The 22614-nt window shown below is 33.5% G+C and overlaps 1 protein-coding gene across 1 annotated transcript in view; it reads left to right on the top strand.

Moving 5' to 3' along the window:
* LOC149772778 (aromatic-L-amino-acid decarboxylase-like) overlaps window positions 1–22614 on the top strand; it is a 79123-nt gene that overhangs the window by 3585 nt on the left and 52924 nt on the right. Inside the window, exons 4-13 of the mRNA XM_089947337.1 lie at window positions 5403–5467; window positions 6455–6589; window positions 8671–8781; window positions 9006–9038; window positions 9718–9879; window positions 10423–10490; window positions 11876–11946; window positions 13306–13325; window positions 13773–13871; window positions 16785–16886. Coding sequence (XP_089803463.1) covers window positions 5403–5467; window positions 6455–6589; window positions 8671–8781; window positions 9006–9038; window positions 9718–9879; window positions 10423–10490; window positions 11876–11946; window positions 13306–13325; window positions 13773–13871; window positions 16785–16886 — 866 coding nt within the window. The remainder of the gene's footprint in view (window positions 1–5402; window positions 5468–6454; window positions 6590–8670; window positions 8782–9005; window positions 9039–9717; window positions 9880–10422; window positions 10491–11875; window positions 11947–13305; window positions 13326–13772; window positions 13872–16784; window positions 16887–22614) is intronic.

Here is a 22614-nt window from a genome sequence, read left to right as displayed (position 1 = left end):
TTTTCTAACCTTACTTTTCTTCCACCAAGTTTAGTCATCTCAGACCAGTCGTCGCAGTCAAGGTGTCCACGCGCTCAGAACTACTTTAAAAAAAAGAAACCCTTGTTGTCTTCTGCTGTGCCTGACGCAGTTATACTAAAATCAAACAATAACAACAGCAACAAATATATAACAAACACATAGTAACTTAAGTTAAATCCATCTTTTAGAACACACCATACAAAACATTTCGAGAGAGACAAAGACACACGCATACGATGTCGAGCTCTTTGGTATTCTTCTTCGTTTCACACAGCATGGTCAATTTTATCCAATATGCAGGCCTAGCTCAGTACATTTTTAAGTCAGCGTCATAAAATGTAGCTAAAGCTACCTAACTAGTTTTAAATACTTCGTGTTAAACAACTTATATACTGTTAGCTACATTTAATGACGATGACCTGAAAAATGATTGTGCTAATATACCAACAATATTTAATGACAAATAATACACTTACCAGCCAGAAGGAATGATTATCCGTCAGCACATTAATCCATAAGCAAATTTCACTGTAGCACTTGCCATATTTCCAAGACACAAAAGTAAATGTTCAAAGAATCCGTGAACTTGAATGTTTAGCACATGGTTATCTGCTAGTGCCCATTTTTGGAGGGTCTGTTATACACGGGGGTAATTTTACAATCAATATTAAGGACAACACAAGTTTGTCACACAGTTTCACCTCCTCCAAAGAAAAGATTAGTTGTATACGATAGTGATACAGATCTCTACTTACCCATAAATAATCTAAAGAAAGATGTTACTCTTCGTTACAGCTTGTACTGAGTATAACTACAGTACAGCTGAGTAGCCAATATCGTTTTATTATTTACAAAATTGGAACTGATGAAAATAAGACAGTTTCTTGTAATAAATATTAATTATTTTTGGTCAGTTTCATATAACATACATATATTAAATGTAATAAGACCTCATTATTATGCGACGTTTTATGTGTACTTCGGACGCAACGGTCACACCACAGCCCTCATTTAACATATTTATTCTCATGCGCCGCATGTAAACATTGGACATGAACACTAGCGCAGAATTCGTTTTACTTTAAAGGAAAATATTGGGTGAGAAAACTAATCCACGTTGGGGTTTGCACCGAGACAAAGAAATCCTAGTCGCGGGTTTATGTTATATGTCTCTCCACTCGGGCAAGCCTCGTGGGGAAACAAATAATATAAACCCTTGAGTGGGATTTCCTTGTTTCGGCCCAAACCCCAACATAGATTATATATATTTAATCTATTAATAAATAGAGATAAACAGTTTCGGTAATGTTTGTGTTATGTATAATGCACACTTATTAAGAGGTATCGAAAATAAATATTAATAAAATAAAAATAAAAATTTAAAAATTAGAAAGATAAATATATAGAATATATATATTAATATGATCTTTACAATTGTTAAAAGAATCAGAACTTAATTTATATAATAAAAAATATGGTGTGCATAACGCTTACTATCAAGTATTTTATAAATAATTAATCATATCATATGGAAAATTAATTTACAAATTAACTTTCATTTTTAAAGAATTAGTAAACTTATTTTTATGTTATTAGATTATACTTTTACAATGAAGATTTCCTGCAAAGTAAAATAATATGAAATATTCATTTCTAATTGTAAACAGGGGACATAATTAAAAAAAAAAATAAATAAATGTCATATAGTGTTTTTGAATTTAGACCTTTTGGATATACCGTATTAAGACGGCGAATCCAACAGGTTTCCTTTAGTAGACGTTCCATTTCAGAATCAGCTTTAACAATAGGTTGGAAGGAGAAATCTTGCAATGTATGGGAATTTTTGTTAAAATGTGCGGCAACATGAGATGAAAATGATTGATCGATATAATTTTTTATATCTGATCTATGTTGGTTCATACGTTTAGATATTTGTTGACTGGTTTGTCGAACATATTGGATGCCACATTTTTTGCATGTTATCAAATAAATAACATTTGATGTTGCACAATTAATATCACAACGCATATTAAAAGTTTCTTCCGTATTATTACTATTGAAAGAAGTATTTTCATTAATAAATGAACAGTGTGAACATCTAGGTCTATTACATTTAGTTGATGATCCTATTTTATATGATGGTTTTTCTAATTTGGAATTAGTTAGGAAATTTTTAAGATTTTTAGTTCTTTTATAAGCAAGTGCGGGTTTGCTTTCGTGTAGCGATTTAACACTTGCTTTACATGATAAGTTTAATAAATCCCAATACTTATTGATAATCTTACCTATATTAGGCAAACTTGGATTATATTCAATAACAAAAGGAATGATATCTTCATTTCTACTTTTGATTTTATATTGTAAAGATTCAAGCTGTGTAAGAGAAGATACTTTTTGGAAAGCAGTATTAATGATGTCAATAGGGTAATTTCTATTTAAAAAATGCTGACCTAGCTCTGTCAAAGATGATTTAAAAAGAGCATCATCAGAAATAATTCTTCTGTATCTTTTTGCTTGACTATATGGTATCTCATTTTTACATGATTTAGGATGGCATGAAGAATATTCAACATATTGATGATTATTCCTTTTTTAACATGAACCATGGTAGTAATGTCATTATTTTCATTTTTCACGACATCAACGTCCAAAAATGAAACTTTAGTTTTAGAGACATTGAATGTAAATTTTATTGTTGGATGTAATTCGTTTAAATTGTCTATAAAGTAATAAATGTCTTCTAATGAATAACTCCAAATCATAAAGATATCGTCTAAAAACCTTAACCATACATCCGGTTTTAAGAGGCATTTATTTAGAAAATCATTTTCTAATTTTCCCATAAATAAAGATGCATCAGCAGGTGCCATAGGACTACCCATTGCTGTTCCCATTTTTTGGAGATAGTTTGTATTACCAAATTGAAAAAAGTTATTTTCGAGCACAAGTTTTATCAAATCACAAATATGTTCTTTTGATAGTTTATATGTATATTCGTTATCTTCAAGATAATATTTACACGCTTCGATACCATCATTGTGTGGTATATTCGTGTAGAGTGAAACCACATCAAGTGTAACAAGGAATGAATTTTCAGTTAGTTTCGGTAAAGATTTCAATTTGGTAATGAAATCAAAAGTATCTTTGACGTATGAAGGTAGTGATTTCATTAGTGGTTGTAAAATGTGATCAATATATTGCAATATAGTATTTGTAACTGAGTTGTATGTAGAAATAATGGGTCTACCTGGATATCCTAAAGGTAGTGACTTATCAACCGTTTTATGTATTTTTGGTAAAATATAAATCTGAGGTGTGCGTATTTTATTTGGGAAAATATCTAGTTCATCATATATGGAACAATTGTGTACAGAGATTTGATTAATACATTGGCTTATTTTTTCTTTCGTTTCTTCAGAAGGATTATAGGAAAGTTTTGTGTAATATTCTTCATCATTTAATTGTCTTTCTACTTCTTTAATATAATCCTCCTTATTCATTATTACTATGGTGCTCGACTTATCCGCTTTTTTAATTCTATTTTATTATTTATGTGTGTGTGTGTGTGTGTGTGCTTTAATGTTTAAAATGTTTTTAAGTTATATCTATATTTAATTTAGATGTATGGACTATGAAGTCTGAAACAAAGAATTATTATCTTAATTCTTATCTTAATTCTTATCTTATCTTATAAACGTTATATGAACTGCTTATAGCTTTTTTGTAGCTAACATGAATGCTTTATCCGTAAAATGTTTCTCTAAGAATTTATCAAGCTAGAAAGAAGTTGTAAATTTTGCATACACATGGCTCGATTCCTGTTTCGACATGTTGTTGGTTTAGGGTTTAATGCCATTTCACAGCGTAAGATAGCCTATAAATGGCGGCCGAAATAACTGGTAAGGTAAAAACCAGGGTAAGCCCCGTGAAGAACCTGTGACCCATGGGAAGCTACTGGCATGTTTTATTACATAGCCACATTGGCCGAGCCGAGACTCGAACCCACGCGAACAGAGGTGAGATGGTAGTGATTAGTAAAGGGAAGCGCTTTAGGCTACTAAGCCACCTGGTGCCTTCGTTTCGACATGTGCAAGACACATGGTCATCTTTCCATTATCGGATATTTTCTTCTGTATTGAGTATCTTTGACTCTAAGAGATCAAGATCAGACAACATCTCCTCCAACCAGTTTGTGTTGCAAAAGGTGACAAACCTGTTATACAATCGACGATTAAGTAAATTCATTTGAAAGCAGCACAACTCTAAGATTATATATATCATGTTTTATGCGTTAACAAATTTTACTGGAACTCAGCACAAACGTAAGATGTGTTTTAAATCACTAAAGATACTGGTTTTATTTCATGAAATTGCATAAAAATGTACTCACGTGATATTGAAATGCATTCAGAATTATTGGTTACTATTCATTTGCTTACATCATGAGTTACTATTTTACGTGTTATGTATAAAACTTATGACAATGCGTGTATATGAACCTAAAAAACACGATGGTCATGTATCGAAGATACAAAAGAAAAACAAAATTGTCATTCATGGTGAAATATTTAGCTTGTTAAACGCATCAGTTCATAACATATTTATTGACATACCGTTTATAATGTAAAGAGCAATATCTTCTAGCCAATCACATGGAAAATGTACGCCTAAACCAAACATTGTTATCCCAAATCATATGGAAAATGTACACCTAAGCTACACATTGTCATCCTAAATCATATGGAAAATGTGCACCTAAACTACACATTGTCATCCCAAATCATAATGAAAATGTACACCTAAACTACACATTGTCATCCCAAATCATATGGAAAATGTACACATAAACTACACATTGTCATCCCCAATCACATGGAGAATGTACACCTAAACTACACATTGTCATCCCAAATCATATGGAAAATGTACACCTCAAATACACATTGTCATCCCAAGTCATATAAAAATTGTACACCTAAACTACACATTGTCAACCCCAGTTACATGAAAAATGTACACCTAGGACATACATTGTCATCCCCGATCACATGGAAAATGCATACCTAAGCTACACATTGTCAACACTAATCACATAGAAAATGTACACCTAAACTACACATTGTCATCACCAATCACATGGAAAATGTACACCTAAGCTACACATTGTCATCACCAATCACTTGTAAAATGTGCACCTAACCTACACATTGGCATCACCAATCACATGGAAAATGTACACCTAAACTACACATTGTCATCACCACTCATATGGAAAATGTACACCTAAACTACACAATGTAAACCTAAACTACACATTTTCATCACCAATCATATGGTAAATGTGCACCCAAACTAAATATTATCATCACCTTGTGTTCCAGGTAAGATGATTGGCCTTCCGAAGAAGTTTCTACACGACGGAGGAATAGGGGGTGGTGTAATTCAGGTAGAATAATATAGCAGTAGCAACGCAAGAAATACTGTTCACCTCTTTTACATTGATGTATTTTAGATACTTATAAGAACTCGCCATCTTTTCTTGTAATTATCTCTTATATGACAGAAGTATTTCTAAGTTACAGGACTTTGGAACCAATTACAACTGCTTTGATGTCATTGCAATATAGCAAAGAAATAATATCAATGCCAGAAGTTATCTTTTCAGCCAACAAATTCATAATTAACAATTTAATCCTCAAATCGTCATGCATTTATTTTGAAGTTGCACAAAAAATAGTTTTGTAACGTCTTGACACAAATAACTTGTCACACAACCGCTTTTACTTGGAGTACGTCGCAATCATACCTCCGTATTATGCAACTTTCGTGCAGTCGTTTCTGTAAGAATGAAACTGTCAGTGTCGGGAACCTTCAACAAAACTTGATAAAACTTTTGATTGTCAGCGCGCTGCATTTGAAGGCATGTTACATATTTTCTTCAATATCTAAAGCAAGTATAGTCGATGCGCTGAATAAATTCTTTAGTAAAACCGCTTTCGGCATGATAGTGTCATGTGTACTCCTACATTTGTTTGATTCTTGTTCAATTGACATCAATAGATAAATTCGTTAATTGTATGTCTCGCATTGTTAATTACTAATATATGAAAGGATCGCAACGCATTATCGTTGAACAGACGTGATATTTAGTATGGTAGTATTGTTTAATAATTAATTATATATCATGGAAGCAACCTTTATCTTGCGTAGACTTTAATATGCTATACACAATTTTCCACATGTAACAGATTATCCTCCATGGCTTTAAGATGCAATGCACATTTTTCCATATGAAACATCTTATCTTACATGGAATGAGATACGGAATACACCATTATTTAATATTTTAAAATATACCATTCGTCTTTTGTGTGTTCTAAGAAAATAAAATCAGTGGTATTATTTAAATTACTCGTTAAATTACCTCTGACAGGGTTCCGCCAGCGAGTGTGTTCTCATCAACTTACTAGCTGCCAGACATCAGGTTGTGCGACAAATGAAGAAAAGGTTTCAGTTTATTGAGGAAGGGCTTATCCTCTCCAAACTCGTTGCATATTCGTCAAAGCTGGTATGTTGTGCCAAGTGAAAAAGAATTTGTAAATATGGCTTAGTAGACATGTGTGTGTGTGTGTGTGTGTGTGTGTGTGTGTGTGTGTGTGTGTGTGTGTGTGACAGACAGACAGACAGAGACAAAGACAGAGACAGACAGAGACAGAAAGAGAGAGAGACATATAGAGAGTTTTTGAGTTTTAAAGTAGCTTTACCACCTTTCCAGTCGTATCTCTACGATGGCTGTAGTGTGGCAGTTTATAGTGATGTCTAGCACTGGGACCTCGTGCCGTAGACATGCAGCGTAATGTCTCATCCAGTCACATTATCCTGACACCAGGCCGACCAGTCCTAAAACTAACCTCTTAATGGTGAACGCCAAGCGAGGCAGTTGGTAGTACCATTGTTATAAGTCTAAGTATGACTCGGCCGGGGTTCGAACCCGCGACCTCTTGCATCCGAGGTGAACGCTCTAAGCACAGGCAACCGGAGCGGTCCGCTTAGTAAGCATAACACATGAATCAACAATGGTATCTCTCAGTGATCTCAGAACATCACAAATCTAAATTTGCTCATTTTAATGTCCAATTTAATGTGTTATCCATCAGTGATCTCAGAACATTACAAACCTTAATTTGCTCGCTTTAGTGTCCAATTTAATGTTATCCATCAGTGATCTCAGAACATTACAATTCTAAATTTGCTAGTTTTAATGTCCAATTTATGATTTCAGAACATTACAAATCTAACTTTGCATATTATAATGTACAATTTAGCGTGTTATCCCTCAGTGATCTCACAACATTACAAATCTAAATTTGCTTGTTCTAATATCCCATTTGACTTCCAATAGTTTGCACTACATTCGAGTAGCCTAATTCTTAAATTTAATGTTTGTCTATTCAATACTTGTATTTTGTCAATGATACTGAAGTTTATCAATTATGATTCAGTCGGCCAAACACTAGCCGTACATTTCATCGTGTTGTTCAGTAACCAATCTTTTGCACCGTTACGCATCGCCTTCATTTAATAAAATGAGTGTAATGAATAGACCGGTGACAATTCGTTTAATATAAATTTTAATTTTTATTGCTTTATTTATTCAATTAAATAGAAGATACGCGGTCTTTTTGCCTGATTGTAAATGTAAAGGGAATCATTTTTGCAGATAGTACCATGATAAATTGATATTCCATGCAGGCTCTTTGCATATAACATTCTTTTCTTTCCGATGTTTGTTTACCTGATATGGATATCTTTTTTCTTTTTTTCGGCACATCTTGTAGATTTATTTTAATCTCTGTTGGAGAGGAGGGGACTCTCACTTGACATGTAAAATTAATTTCTGTCAGAACCGGCCACAGCATAGGACAACTAGAACAAAATTGCAGGGGCCCAAAACCGTCAGGTGCCCCGCCGCCGTCACAATCTACAATTCATAGGGGCTACTGGAGAATGTTTCCTAGGGCCCACAGCTGTTGTCCGCGACCCTGCTTTCAGGAACTATATTTGTATGCGGAAAGACTTATGCAGTGTTGGGAAAACTTATAGCCCGACCCATTTTGCATAATTTAGCAAAGAACATGAGTTTCAGACAGACTAGTTACCCGTTAGCAAAATAATACGTGAACTACACTTGTATCAAATTATATTCATTGATGGAAAAGATGAATGGCATTTGTTCTGGGCAAAGAGAAAGAAAAAACAAACAGAACAATTCGAGCCGTTTTGATTTGAAATGTTCCACGTGGAAGCAAATATGTCAATCCTGTGATATAAGTACATGACTTCAAAACAATAATTTGCTTTCTTCCCGGACAGGTCCTTGACAAATGCTTTTTCAACGCAGTAGGCAACAGTATTTTTACCTGTGGGGAACGGCTCTAACATATTTATAATAAATACAAATCGTCACAAGGATATTGTAAGATAATTTTCATGCATGATAATACATTTAATATTAATACATATTTTGATATGTGTTTTAGTTCCTACCTGCTTCAGTCTGAAAAGGCAAAAGTATATTTGTTTTTATCATTTTGAGGCAGGTAGCTTAATTAGGTAGAAATTTCATAATAATTATTTTGCTATTTGAAGGCACATTCCTGCGTGGAGAAGGCAGGCATGATTGGATTTATAAAGATGAGGCAACTGGATGTAGATGAAGACTTTTCGTTACGCGGTTATACTCTGGAGTGTGCGCTAGAGGTTGGTATACAGAGAGACAGACAGAGTTTAATGATGAATGATCAAATGTAAGGAGACAAAAGAACACGTAAATAGAACTAAGATAGTTACTTGCTAATTATTTGAAAGTTTATTCATTTACGTTTCTGTTAACCAGTCAATGGCACAGGTTATCAATGTGCAATCAGAACGGTAAATGTAAAACTGCTACGAAAGATTTATGTATTCTTTATGTTTGTTTGCAGGAGGACAGAAGAATGGGGCTCATTCCTTTCTTTGTAAGCACAATTTTCATTTGTCCTTACTATTTCAGAGATACTAGCTAATAATTCTAGTTCAACTTTAATCTGCATAAACCATGATCTGCCGTCGCATAATGCCCTGGGAGATCTGAGTCTGTGCTGTTTATTAGGAGTAGCCAGAAGAACAAAACAACATAGACCCTGATGTTCCAGCGTATTATACGGGACATATGTTTGAATTTTTTTTTATATAAAATGCATGCATATATATTCGCCATTGTGTCAGTTCATATCTTTTGCACATTTTAATTATGATACCAGCAAAAACCAAAATAAAACTGAAAACACTTTTCACAAAAGTTTGCATAAATGAAAAGAAGTATTCGGAAATAGCCATTGTTTATGAATCTCAGTAGCTTATTGATAAAGTGATTGATGAAAATCTATTGGGTTTTGAATTTAATTACAGGAGGGAGCATATCTAACGGATAGCTGTCGTTTGTCAATACTCTGATTTTTGTCAATTCTCTTGCATCAAGAATACTCAAAGCAAATCGTTATAGTGTGTTTCAAGACCAATATAAAATAAATTCAGTTTTCATTTTAGGAGCAAAATTGTTGACCTTACACGTTTTCACGTTTCGTAATCCAATTTTTATCGTACCCTAAAGTTATCAATAATGCGTGTATTACATGTTAATGATTAAATGTCCAGGTATGTGCCACTTTGGGCACGACAGCTTGCTGTTCTTTTGACAACATCCTGGAAATCGGTCAGGTCTGCGCTAAGGAGAATGTTTGGCTCCATATCGATGCTGCCTATGCCGGTAACGCTCTCATCTGTCCAGAGTTTCAGTACCTCATCAAGGGCATTGAGGTAAAGACATAATGAATGAAGAATTTTATGTTTCGAAATGTTTCTAACAAAATTCTACTCGGAATATCATTTTTCTAATTTTCTAAAGTTCCTAAAAATATTATTTAACCTCCCTTTACCCAAACGTTTAGGACTAGACTTACGAAGAGTGCCTTTTTTTATTGGTACACATGGACGTTGCTTACCTTAAACAAAGATTTTGAGTTTCACAAAGTAAATAAATATAGTACATTGACAAGAAAATCACAACAATTTGCTATTTATATTTCTTACACATTATTGAGGCTTTCTTTTTTGGTTACATACTAGACCTGTATTGTAAATGCAGTGTGCACTATACTAAATAATGTATAAACAAATTAAGACATTGCCGCAAATTAAATACATTATTTAATGCATTATACCGTTTTGTTGAACTGTGAGTTATTATAATAACGTTGATAACTCTCACTAATGAAAATCGTTTTTGTCATTCTTTTTCAATTCGATTCACTTCATTTTGATGCACTGTAAATTCTATCATTATTTATTTTGTGACTTCAGAATGCAAACTCTTTCAACTTTAACCCAAATAAATGGATGCTGGTAAACTTCGACTGCTCTCTCATGTGGTAAGCATCTTATTCTTTGCGTCCGTATTTTCAACAATATAGATTAGTGTATATCATGTTGTATATTCTACAGAATGCGTGGGCAACTTCTTTCAGGGTGCGGGCCGAATAAGTGATTTGTAAAGCCACTCGCTATGACGTAAATTAACGGGTAAAACCAGTTAGCGATCCATATTTCGCTCACTCCGGTTCTACAGCCATATGTACTACTCATGTGTGCTTTTAATAATAATATCCATATGATGTAAATATATTGGTGTGCATTATAATATTTCACTCTTTGCTACATATTGATTATATATTCACGCGGATTCGCATAACAGAGAGAGTGAGTTTGCTGAACTGATTGTTTGTATTGGATGCAAAAATTTATACTAACGAAAAGACAATATATGAAACGCTTTTAATCTAATTCTTCATTATGTACAGTTAAGTCGAAAAATGTCGTGCAGCTTAGTCTTTCATATGCATGGTATTTTTGGTTTTAAAATTTACAAATACCTTTGATGTGATTACGAAAAACCAACAGTAAATAAAAGCTTGTTCACGAAAATTAAAACCTACATAAAGTTGTACGTAACTTTCTCGGATCTCATTATCATAAACTGTTTTAAAGTGTATGATTCAACTAGTCAAAATCAATTTATCATGAATAATACAATAATAAAAACTGTCTTCTTTAGAAAGTCAATTTGCGGATAGCATGCAGATATTTTCTGCCATACGTTGTATTAATACGTGAGTCACTAGTTGTCGTTGATTTGGAGATGTTACAGTGCTGGGTTGGAAAGATATTTCTGCCCGTGGAAGAAAACCCCAAAACTGTCTTTCAAAAATGCCATAAAGACAAAACTGGCCTTTTGCAACAAATGCCAAAACGCGGCCTTTTTATTTTTTTTTTAGTTTTATTTTTTTATTTTTTCATAGAGATAAAGCCTCTCAAATTTTAACGAATGTGACGTAATTGACAATGAATTGGACACATTTTTATACAGAAAATGAAGCTATGAAACAAAAATTTTCATCCCCAAAACGTTTCGTCACTGGTAATATTGCCCTAATGCCTGTTCTGATTCATTGTGATACAATCTGAGTAACATACATGGTACTGAAAAAGACAACACAAACAAAACTGCATGGGGACAGATAAAGAATAAATGACTTGCTAAAATAAACACTTGTCCTTAAAAGGAAGTGACACCGACTGGTAGCATTAATGAGTGCCCTGACAGTATGCTACTTCTTATTAAGATCAGATGCTGCCGTCTAAAATGATCCTGGAAAAACCCTTAACAGGATGGTTAGTACCTAATTCCTCACAATACATGATTACTTAAACACTAATGAAGTCCAGTCTATGTATCATCCCATTATCTTGACAATAGGGTTCGTGACAAGGAATGTCTGACGTCAGCCGTTACGGTGGATCCCCTGTATCTGAAGCATAAACACGACGGTAAGTCCTAAATACAACGGTAAGTCCTAAATATGACGGTAAGTCCTAAATACGACGGTAAGTCCTACATACAACGGTAAGTCCTAAGTATGATGGTAAGTCCCAAACTAAGTTCTCATAATTAATTTCACGATTGAAAGAGATTTTGTCATCCACGTAATGATCAATTTAAGCAATGGACTTGAGTATGGACACAGTATTGAAAATCACAGAGAAATCACACCTCTAGGCCTTTACATTAAATCAAGCAGTAAATAAATCCGTCAATCAGTCTATTGTGATGAGCTTTGGTTGAATTGGTAACGCTTTGAATTACGTTTTACAACTCAGTATAGTCCATCTTTATCTGATTGTCAGAAAGGAATTTAAATTTTTACTTACCCTTAGCCAATGGATTGCATCGATTCGCTCCATTATTCGTTCGTGGATTCAGATCTCATGGGAAATAATTGTACTTCAAGTACTCTGGATCCAGCAAGAAATCGCGCGTGCCATGGATTGATTAAAATAACTGTAAAACAAATGACAACGAATAGTGCAAAATTAGTTTCTTAACTATCTCTAATTTAGCCTTAGTCAAAGACTATTAAAATACAAAGACAAAGAAAAGAAAACAAATCAACACAACAAACACTTTGAATTTGCACAACTCTAAATAATGAATATATCTCAGGTAGAAGTATTGCTCCAACACTGTAGATATCACGCTTCAATTGTTTGAAATACGATGATTAAATATTATTTTGTAGTCAACACCTAGAATCCTGGATTGTATGTTTTATCTTTCCATTCGCATTCAAATAAGTCAAATAAGAATACACTATCTAAAACATGCTTTCTCTGCAACAGCCTTTCTGGCATTCAAACCATATTTTACCTTGTCCAATGTGCACCGAACTTCTTTGTCATCCCTTACTTACTACATAGGATGGATATAGCTTATATATTTAAGAATGGAAATTACGTATTAAATTTAAATGCACGTAAATATCATCTACCAAAGATTACATTGTAAAGCTAGTTTAATTTGTACTTTTATATGGATTCGTTGGCATTGGTAGGAAAATACGCCTATGTACAATTTCATACATGGGTACCGTACATAGGGCAAACTACACCGCCCTCTTCCGATTCCAGCTCTATGCAATTTTTTGGTCTACATTCGTTAAAACTAATAGCTGACCACTACATGTGTGCACCCCACCCACCCCACCCCCAAATGTTTCTGCTGTTGCCCTAATGCCAGTGTATAAACATGGCCACTAATAAAATACTGATGTTTAGAACTTAGCTTTTCCGTCACGAAGTTATTCACTTGTTCATAATCACAGCCAATTTTAACATCTTTTCTCTTTTCAGATTATGCTATAGACTTTCGTGTAAGTATTAGTAGTCGAAAAATGGGTGCATACTTGTAAGCATAGGGCCCTAGACCAAACAAATAATATCCACCATATATATGAAACGTCAGCCTTCCTTCAAAGATAGCAATGAACTTCAAACGATTCAATTGCTTAGTAGCACTATTTATGGAAGTATGAAGATTAAATTATTTTTTATACAGAGAAAGAATATGATATGTCATTAATAATGAACAAAAAGAGATTGTATTCAATAAATCATCTCAAAGGGTAGTCTATCAATGCTGGACCTAGATATTTCTCTGAACACAATATGTCCGATAAAACAATTAAAGGAATCATTTTTTTAACAGTATCAAGTAAGACTTTCTTATTTTCAAAAAAATGAATAGTTTAGAAGAAAAGGAAAATAAATAATTTGTCTGATGAATGTAAACCTTTCTGAGCTTCTGAATTTACTTTTAGCACTGGGGCATTCCCCTTAGTCGCCGATTCCGATCGCTGAAACTGTGGTTTGTTCTTCGCACTTACGGCAAAGAAGGCCTGCAAAACTACATCAGACAGGTAGTGAAAATATATTATGATATAATAGTAAACATATATAGTAAGGGTATAATTAGTTAGAGGACCCGTCCTCTTTAGTAGATTAGATATATGAATAAAGGAAATGTGTGTGTTGTTTTAATTTAATGCAGGTTAAAAGGACTTCTTTACTGAGCTATCTTTGTTATTCTCATACATATAAGTTGATTCTAGTTGAAATTAGTCTACCCATAACGCACATCGCTAAAACAGAATAGCGAGCTCGACAATATTGGGCTGCCTGCGTGAGATGATTGAAACGAAATGTTGACTATAATGAGAAAATTGCTTACTCGGTACGCACGATGTAAAGAGAGCAACGCATCTGACAAAGGATATGTTATTTTTTTATATAAATTATTTATTCTTTATCATCAACTCCGCCATTAACAGTCTTAACTACACTGCACCTTTCCTTTCCAACACGCACACATCGGTTGAACTGGTCCAAACTTCACTCGCTCATAATGCAACGAAGGTCGGTCCTTTTTTCTGCCTCTAGCTCCCTCCTCGTAGTCGAACAAAAAGAAGCCGATTGAATCTCTCCTTTTGGAACAGTTTCCTAACCTACTGGACTATGGAAATTGATAGGTAGCATCCCAATTCTTCTTGGAGATTTCAATTTTCATTTTGACTGCCCTCGAGATTATTAGACATCAGTTTTCTGAGATTCTATTCACATTTTCAACCTCAAACAGTTAGTTAGCCAACCCACCGACATACATTTTCACATTTGAGACTGGAATCTTCAAACTTGATGATAATATTCTACAGTCTTCATTGGTGTCCCAAGTGCTTGAATCAGACCACATCTGTATCATATGTCATCTCACCGTATCAGTCTCCCACCCTCCATCTCTGTGCGCTTCCAAGAGAAACCTCCGCATGACATCCAAACAAACTTAACATCGTTTCGTTTGTAATTTCAGTGTTTGTTTTTGTAATCGTGTCGTTGTATAGGTTTGCATGTGTTATCCAACATTGCAAAGCGCTTAGAGCTTCTAAAGATCAGGCGCTTTACTAAGTCCACATAATTATTATTATTATTATTATTATTATTATTATTATTGATATTATTAGTTTTATTAATTTTATTAGTAGTAGTGGTAGTAGTTTTATTATTATTATTATTATTATTATTATTAAAATTATTATATGATTGCCTCTTTCCGCTTCCTCTGTATTCATAGTTAAGGTGGCATGGATGATCTTCCGGCTTGAGCAATGTAGCAGAACAGCAGTGATTTATAAAAACAAAATAGCAACAGTTTCCTTCAAATTATTTATCTTATCTTCTCCTTAGTCTTCACAAATCAGACAGATTTTTTAGCGCATGTACTCATTTATCAGACACAGTATATGTTTGACTTTGCTTTGGATGGGGTGGGGTAGGGGCCGTTGGTCCACTCATAAGATGATTTGTGGATTTTGTAAAATTGTAAAAACCTTTTTCTTATGGAAGCAGCTAAATTTACAGCAATAACGGAGTTATATTTGGCAAAATACACCAAAAACTCCCAGGTGTCGAGACACATCGGACAGCATTCTGCTCTATCGCATGCGCGAATTTCAAATGATCGCTGACCAATTGTATTATGTTCTTGCTGTACTGTCATTGTGGAATACTACTAAATATCGGCAAAACTATATCACAGTGATCAAAGACATTTTTTATTACACATTCATTAGATCTGAGGAATGTGTGGTATACATGTGCATATTGAGTAGTTACCCTGACTTGATTGAACTAGTTTGTTCACGTTTGAAAGACACGAAATACGCTTTAGTTGTTATGAATGACAAGATAAATACTTACTTGGCGATGATTAAAAAAAACAGGCAGATTCCATCCAATGCGTCTAGACTGTGCTGGTCTTTGTTTAAAGCTACTACTCCATGCTGTTACCTCGTGGTTTCGGCAAACTCCATATCTTCGAGATGGAATACGTTATGACGTACCAATCCACCATAACAGTAAATATGTCTCAAACGGGAGGAAACTGCAAATAGCAATTTTCATGCTCCATGACTTGTGATTAATTTAGCTGTGACACATATTTATTGACACTATTACATGTATGGTCACTTACGTTTGCACCAGTAACAATTAAATTATGGTTACAGTGACGTTTTTTCTTGTATATGTAGCTATCGTACGTTTCGGGATCATAAACCTATGACACAGACGAGACAGAGCGTGATTTGAGTCTCAATAAATATGGTCTTAAAATCACCAACTAAAAATATAAACATTCATGTGAGTTTCTGCTGCACGTCGTATTAGATTTGTATTTTACTTACATTAGCCATATCCAATACATTTACTTGAAGAAATAATGGCTATTTCTTTTACCCTCAAAATGTTCTTCTTGTCAGCAAAATTGGCACACAAAATGTAAGAAAAAGTCCGTGCAATTAAACTGTTCAATCTCATTGTCGCTGATCGAAGAATAGTCAGTTATATTTTAGTCCTTCACACGATGGAGAGAGAACAAATCCAAATCTAATCTCAAATTTCGGACGAGGTAGCACATTTTTATAATCTGATTAAAATCAAATCTCCATTGTCCAACGAGAAGATCTGACAGCGGGATTTTTTTAGTCATGTTCTGGTGACATATGTTACAAACATAATAGCTAATTGTATCAACCAAACAGATGAAGAGGTAGGTCTTCGCTTTTGGGAGATTGTGCAGAGTGACTGAAGAACATCAATGTATGCCGAACGATTTGATTCACATTCAAATTTCTAAAAGCTGAATTTTGATTGGCTATTTCAAAGGTCAATAGAACATGACCCATAAGCGGTCGCTGTCAGATCTTCACGTATGATATAGGGATCTCCAACAACCCCCACCCCCAATAACAATGATAAGTATATATATGTCACTTTAGCACGTGAGATTAGCCAAGGTGTTCAAGTCTTACGTGGATAACGACTCTAGATTTGAGACGATGGGACCGACCAAAATGGGACTTATATGCTTCCGATTAAAGGTAAGCCTATTTGTATGACTTGTAAGACAGAATTTTACCAGTATAATTATCTGTTCTAGACACAGTTTCTACTTAGCAAATCTGTAATAGCTCTGGTCAAGGGAAATTGTAACTTTAGGACCAGACCCTTATACTGAAATCAAAATGAACATGAAAAGTATATGTGTAGACAACAGAATCTACATCTGTGCAAAAACTTGCATTATACGACTAGCATTTAATGACATACAGAGTGGGTCTGGATATGTATAATGAATTCAGTAATTAACATGTAAGGACATACAGAGTGGGTCTGGACATGTATAATGAATTCAGTAATTAACATGTAATGACATACAGAGTGGGCTGGACATGTATAATTAATTCAGTGATTAACATGTACTAACATACAGAGTGGGTCTGGACATGTATACTGAATTCAGTGATTAATATGTATTGACATACAGAGTGGGTTTGGAAATGTATAATGAATTCAGTGATTAACATGTACTGACATACAGAGTGGGTTTGGACATGTATACTGAATTCAGTGATTGACATATACTGACATACAGAGTGTGTCTGGACATGTATAATGAATTCAGTGATTAACATGTAATGACATACAGAGTGGGTCTGGACATGTATAATGAATTCAGTAATTGACATGTATTGACATACAGAGTTGGTCTGGACATGTATAATGAATTCAGTGATTAACATGTAATGACATGCAGAGTGGGTCTGGACATGTATAATGAATTCAGTAATTAATAGGTAATGACATACAGATTGGGTCTGGAAATGTATAATGAATTCAGTGATCAACATGTAATGACATACAGAGTGGGTCTGGACATGTATAATGAATTCAGTAATTAACATGTAATGACATACAGATTGGGTCTGGAAATGTATAATGAATTCAGTGATCAACATGTAATGACATACAGAGTGGGTCTGGACATGTATAATGAATTCAGTAATTAACATGTAAGGACATATATACTGATGTGATTATCATGTAAGGACATTTATACTGAATTCCATAATTAACAGGTAAGGACATTGAAAGTATGTCTAGACATTTATTTTGAATTCTATAAATAGCATTTAAGGACATAGAAAGTAGGCTGGACATTTATACTGAATTCTATATATAACATGTAAGGACATAGAAAGTATGTCTAGATATTTACACTGAATTCTATAAATAACATTAAAGACATAGCAAGTAGACTGGACATGTGTACTGAATTCTATAAATAACATGTAAGGACATAAAAAGTAGGCTGGATATTTTTTTACTAAATTCTGTAATTGATATGTAAAGACATAAATAAGTATGTTTGGAGATTTATACTGATTTCTATAAATAACATGTAAGGACATAGAAAGTAGGCCGGAGATTTATACTGAATTCTATAAAAAAAATTAAAAAAAACATGTAAGGACATAGAAAGTAGGCTGGATATTTATACTGAATTCTATAAATAACATGTAAGGACATGGAAAGTAGGCTAGAGATTTGTACCGAATTCTATAAATAGCATGTAAAGACATAGAAAGTAGGCTGGATATTTATACTGAATTCTATAAATAACATGTAAGGACATAGAAAGTAGGCTGGAGATTTATACTGAATTCTATAAATAGCATGTAAAGACATAGAAAGTAGGCTGGAGATTTATACTGAATTCTATAAATAGCATGTAAAGACATAGAAAGTAGGCTGGATATTTATACTGAATTCTATAAATAACATGTAAGGACATAGAAAGTAGGCTAGAGATTTGTACCGAATTCTATAAATAGCATGTAAAGACATAGAAAGTAGGCTGGAGATTTATACTGAATTCTATGAATAACATGTAAAGACATAAAAGTACGTTTGGAAATTTATACTGAATTCTATAAATAAAATGTAAGGGCAGAATGTAGGCTGGATATTTATAATGAATTCTGTAATTAACATGTAAAGACATAATAAGTAGGTCTGGAAATGTATAATGAATTTTAAAATTATCATGTTATGACATATAAAGTAGGTCTGGCTACTTTTTACTGAGTTATATAATTAACATGTAAAGAACAACATCCTTGGTTTGGGTATTTATACTGATTACACATACCACAAATATATAGTTTCAACTTGAGGTGATCGCCACTAAAAGGAACAATATATATATATATATATATATATATATATATATATATATATATATATACTATTATTTAAGGTGGGTCGTGGGCAGTTTTGTCGTCCTCAGACAGTTTCGTGGGCAGATAAAAGTTCGTGGGCAGATTTCCATCTGCCCACGAAGCACGTCGTCCTTTTCTGCACTCTTGCCACAAATATCAATAAAATAAATGCATATTTACACTGCTGAATGTTAAATATTCGATAAATATTCATCTGCAAATTAAATAATTTCCTTTTTACCTATTTATTTCCATTTTTTCATTAATGAATTGAATTGAATAGCACAACTTGAGTTACCTCCCATTATGTACTAGTATATATTGCACCTTAAAAATAGATTGACCCGGAAGTAGTATGTTTCAGATTTACTGCCCATGATGACAGGGGGTCGTTACAAAGAAAATCAAGGGATGGGGTTCTAACCTGTAACAATATAATATGTTAATAGTGTTACAGGTTAGAACCCAAATCTGTTGATTTTCTTTGTAACGAGCCACTATGCCCGTGATTATTATTGTGAGAGATCAAAACTGCCCGGGAACCAGGATGTGGAGTGAATAATCTGCCAATGTCGCCAACAAGCACCATACATATATACTATTTATTTTGATATCTAAGAAGTTTTCAATAATGCTAATTAGTAACATTATAATGAGTGAACTGTTATATGTCTTTCGAAATACCTCTATTCACTATTGCTGGTCTTGAGCCCAAACTAACAGGATTGTGGCTGTCATTAGAAATACAAGTGATACCATTTATTTAAATCCAGGCTTAGTAAGTTCATAACTTCACTTAAGTTCATATTACATGCTGCTGCATTTTCTTCTCTCAGTCTACCATTAACAACGACAACAAAAGAAAAATGGTGTTTACTCAGAATTTGTTCCTATATTTATCAAAAAATTTGTTTTGGAACAGATATTTTGTTGGAAAAGCTGAAAGAATAAAATTGGGGGAAAATCATGATGGTATAATAATACAATTGTTTACTTATAATAAAAGAATACTGGATTTAGTGTACAACATCCTTGCAATAATTAAATGGCATTGTGAATATGCAGAACCCCAATTCTTTAGTGTACATGTACTGTTTAAGGTACAAAACTGTTTTGCATACTTCATAACTTATTTCTCTAATAGTGCAAATAATAGGAGACAGAAGACATTTAGAAAGAATTAATTTGTCAAAATAAGTTAAATATCAAGATTAGTTTAATGGACGTTTGAAAATTTACTATTAAAGTAAAATTGCCTATTTTTGAGAGAAAAATCCTAATAGTAATACACGTAATTTTATTTAAATTAGCAGTAATGTAGAGGATGCTGATTTATTTATGAAATATACCATAAACGTGTGTTTCATGTTCATTACTCCAAAGTAAAATACCCAAGAACCACCTCAGAAAATCAGTAATGACATATTCACGTAAAACACAAAACACAATTCTAAAAAAGTGATGGAGATGCAGTTATCAGCTGTGAGTCACATAGCTAACACATGTTGAGTAGCAGACTGGATGATTGGTATGGAACGAATTGTATTTGCCTTGTCAGAATAGTTGGTAAAGATTTTAAGAGGACTTCCTGGTTGGAAAAAAGTGAATTGGAGAAATGTATTATTTTTTTCATCGTATGTGTCCTTGTTTCACTTCATTAATAATAATGATATGACTTTTGACAAATCTTTTTGTCCGAGTGACTCAATGCTGATAAGTGTAAAAAAATGTCGAGGCTGCGACAGTTGTGTCCTCTGTAGAAATGGGTGTTTATTAAACTAGGTCAAAATTAGGTAGTGTAAAAATAGGAAGTGGAACAATACACAATATGGAAAACGCTCGCTGTGGAAGACATTGGGCGGACATACAGACACATCAAGATGTATTTAATAAGATTCATACACATATTATATACTGTTGTATAGCTCTCCTTGTATGCTTCAGATTTATACTATAAACATTGAAGTTTGTGATATCGAGACAAACGGCAATGGAAGATGCACGTATCAAGGTTATGAAGATTGTTAAATTCACAAGCGATACAGAGTCAAATATACCAAAACTTTCATATTGCATTTTCTTACATTTCTACTATCACAGATCGATTTAGACTGATGCGAAACCTATCAATTTATATCAAATTTGTCAAAATCGGGGTTTATTTACTATTGTTATGAGTTATTCACCTGTATGGAAAACGATCGTATAGGAAGACATTAGGCGAAATGACAGACAAAGGAAGATATACTTAATAAGATACATACACATACTATTTACAGTTGTACGGCTTTAATTATATGCTTTAGATATATAGCAATAGCATCGAAATATGTAGTACGATCGCAAAACGGCAATGGTAGATTCACGTAGCAAGGATATGCAGATCGGTAAAGTCGCACCCGATATTCAGTAAAAAGAACAAAACCTTCTATTTTGCATTTTCACACATGTCTATTGGCACAGATCGATTTAGTATGATTAGAAACATATCAATTAAAATCAGATTTGTCATCTGATATCAAATGTGTCAAAACCGTTGTTTTTGCGATTGTTATGACTTATTCGCCCATATGAAAAACTTTCGTATAGGTCGGATCTAGGCGCACGGACAGACAAATAAAGACGTGCTTATTAAGATATATACACACATTTTATAATATTGTATAGTTTTAATTCTATACTTCAGATCTCTAATATTAGCATCGAAGTATGTGCTACAATCACAAAACGGGAAGGGTGTATTAAAGTAGCAAGCATATGAAGATCGGTAAAGTCGCACCCGATATTCCGTAAAAAGTGGAACTTTTTTATTTTGTATTTTCACACACGTCTATTGGCACAAATCGATTTAGGCAGATGAGAACCTATATATTAATATGAAATTTGTCAAAAGCTGTGTTTGTTTACTATTGGTATAAATTATTCACCTATATGGAAACCGTTCGGATAGGAAGGCATCGGGTGCACAAACAGACATATGAAACCGTACTTAATAAGATACATACACATATTATTTAATGTTGTACATCTTAAATTATATGCTTCAAATCTATAGTATTAGCATCCAAGTATGTGCTACTATCGCAAAACGGGAAGGGTAGATGCACATATCAAGGATATGAAGATCGGTAAAGTCGCAAGCAATAATGAGTCATAAATACCAACTTTTTTATTATTAATTTTCTCGACTTTTTTTTGGCACAGATCGATTTAAACTGATGAGAAACCTATACATTGATATTATATATGTCGAAATATATGGTTGTTTAAGATTGGTACAACTAATTTACCTATATGGAAAATCTTTGTGTTGGAAGGTATTTGGCGCACGGAAAGACAAATGAAGACGTACTTAATAATATATGTAAACATGTTATATGCTGTTGTTTAGCTTTAATTTTATGCTTGAAATCAGTAGTATTAGCATCGAAGTATGTTGTAACCCCCCTCCCCTTAGTACGCTACTGCAAGCAGACTTTGTTAAATGCTAAGAGACACTAATTGCTCGAAAATTATAATTTAAAAAATATTTATGTATTTATGGACT

The sequence above is a fragment of the Sinohyriopsis cumingii genome, unplaced genomic scaffold (genome assembly GCF_028554795.1).
Source record: "Sinohyriopsis cumingii isolate HCF-2022 unplaced genomic scaffold, ASM2855479v2 utg001176l, whole genome shotgun sequence".
NCBI lineage: Eukaryota > Metazoa > Mollusca > Bivalvia > Unionida > Unionidae > Sinohyriopsis > Sinohyriopsis cumingii.
The sequence above is the reverse complement of the archived record's forward strand: the minus strand, read 5'-3'. Positions and strand labels throughout refer to the sequence as shown.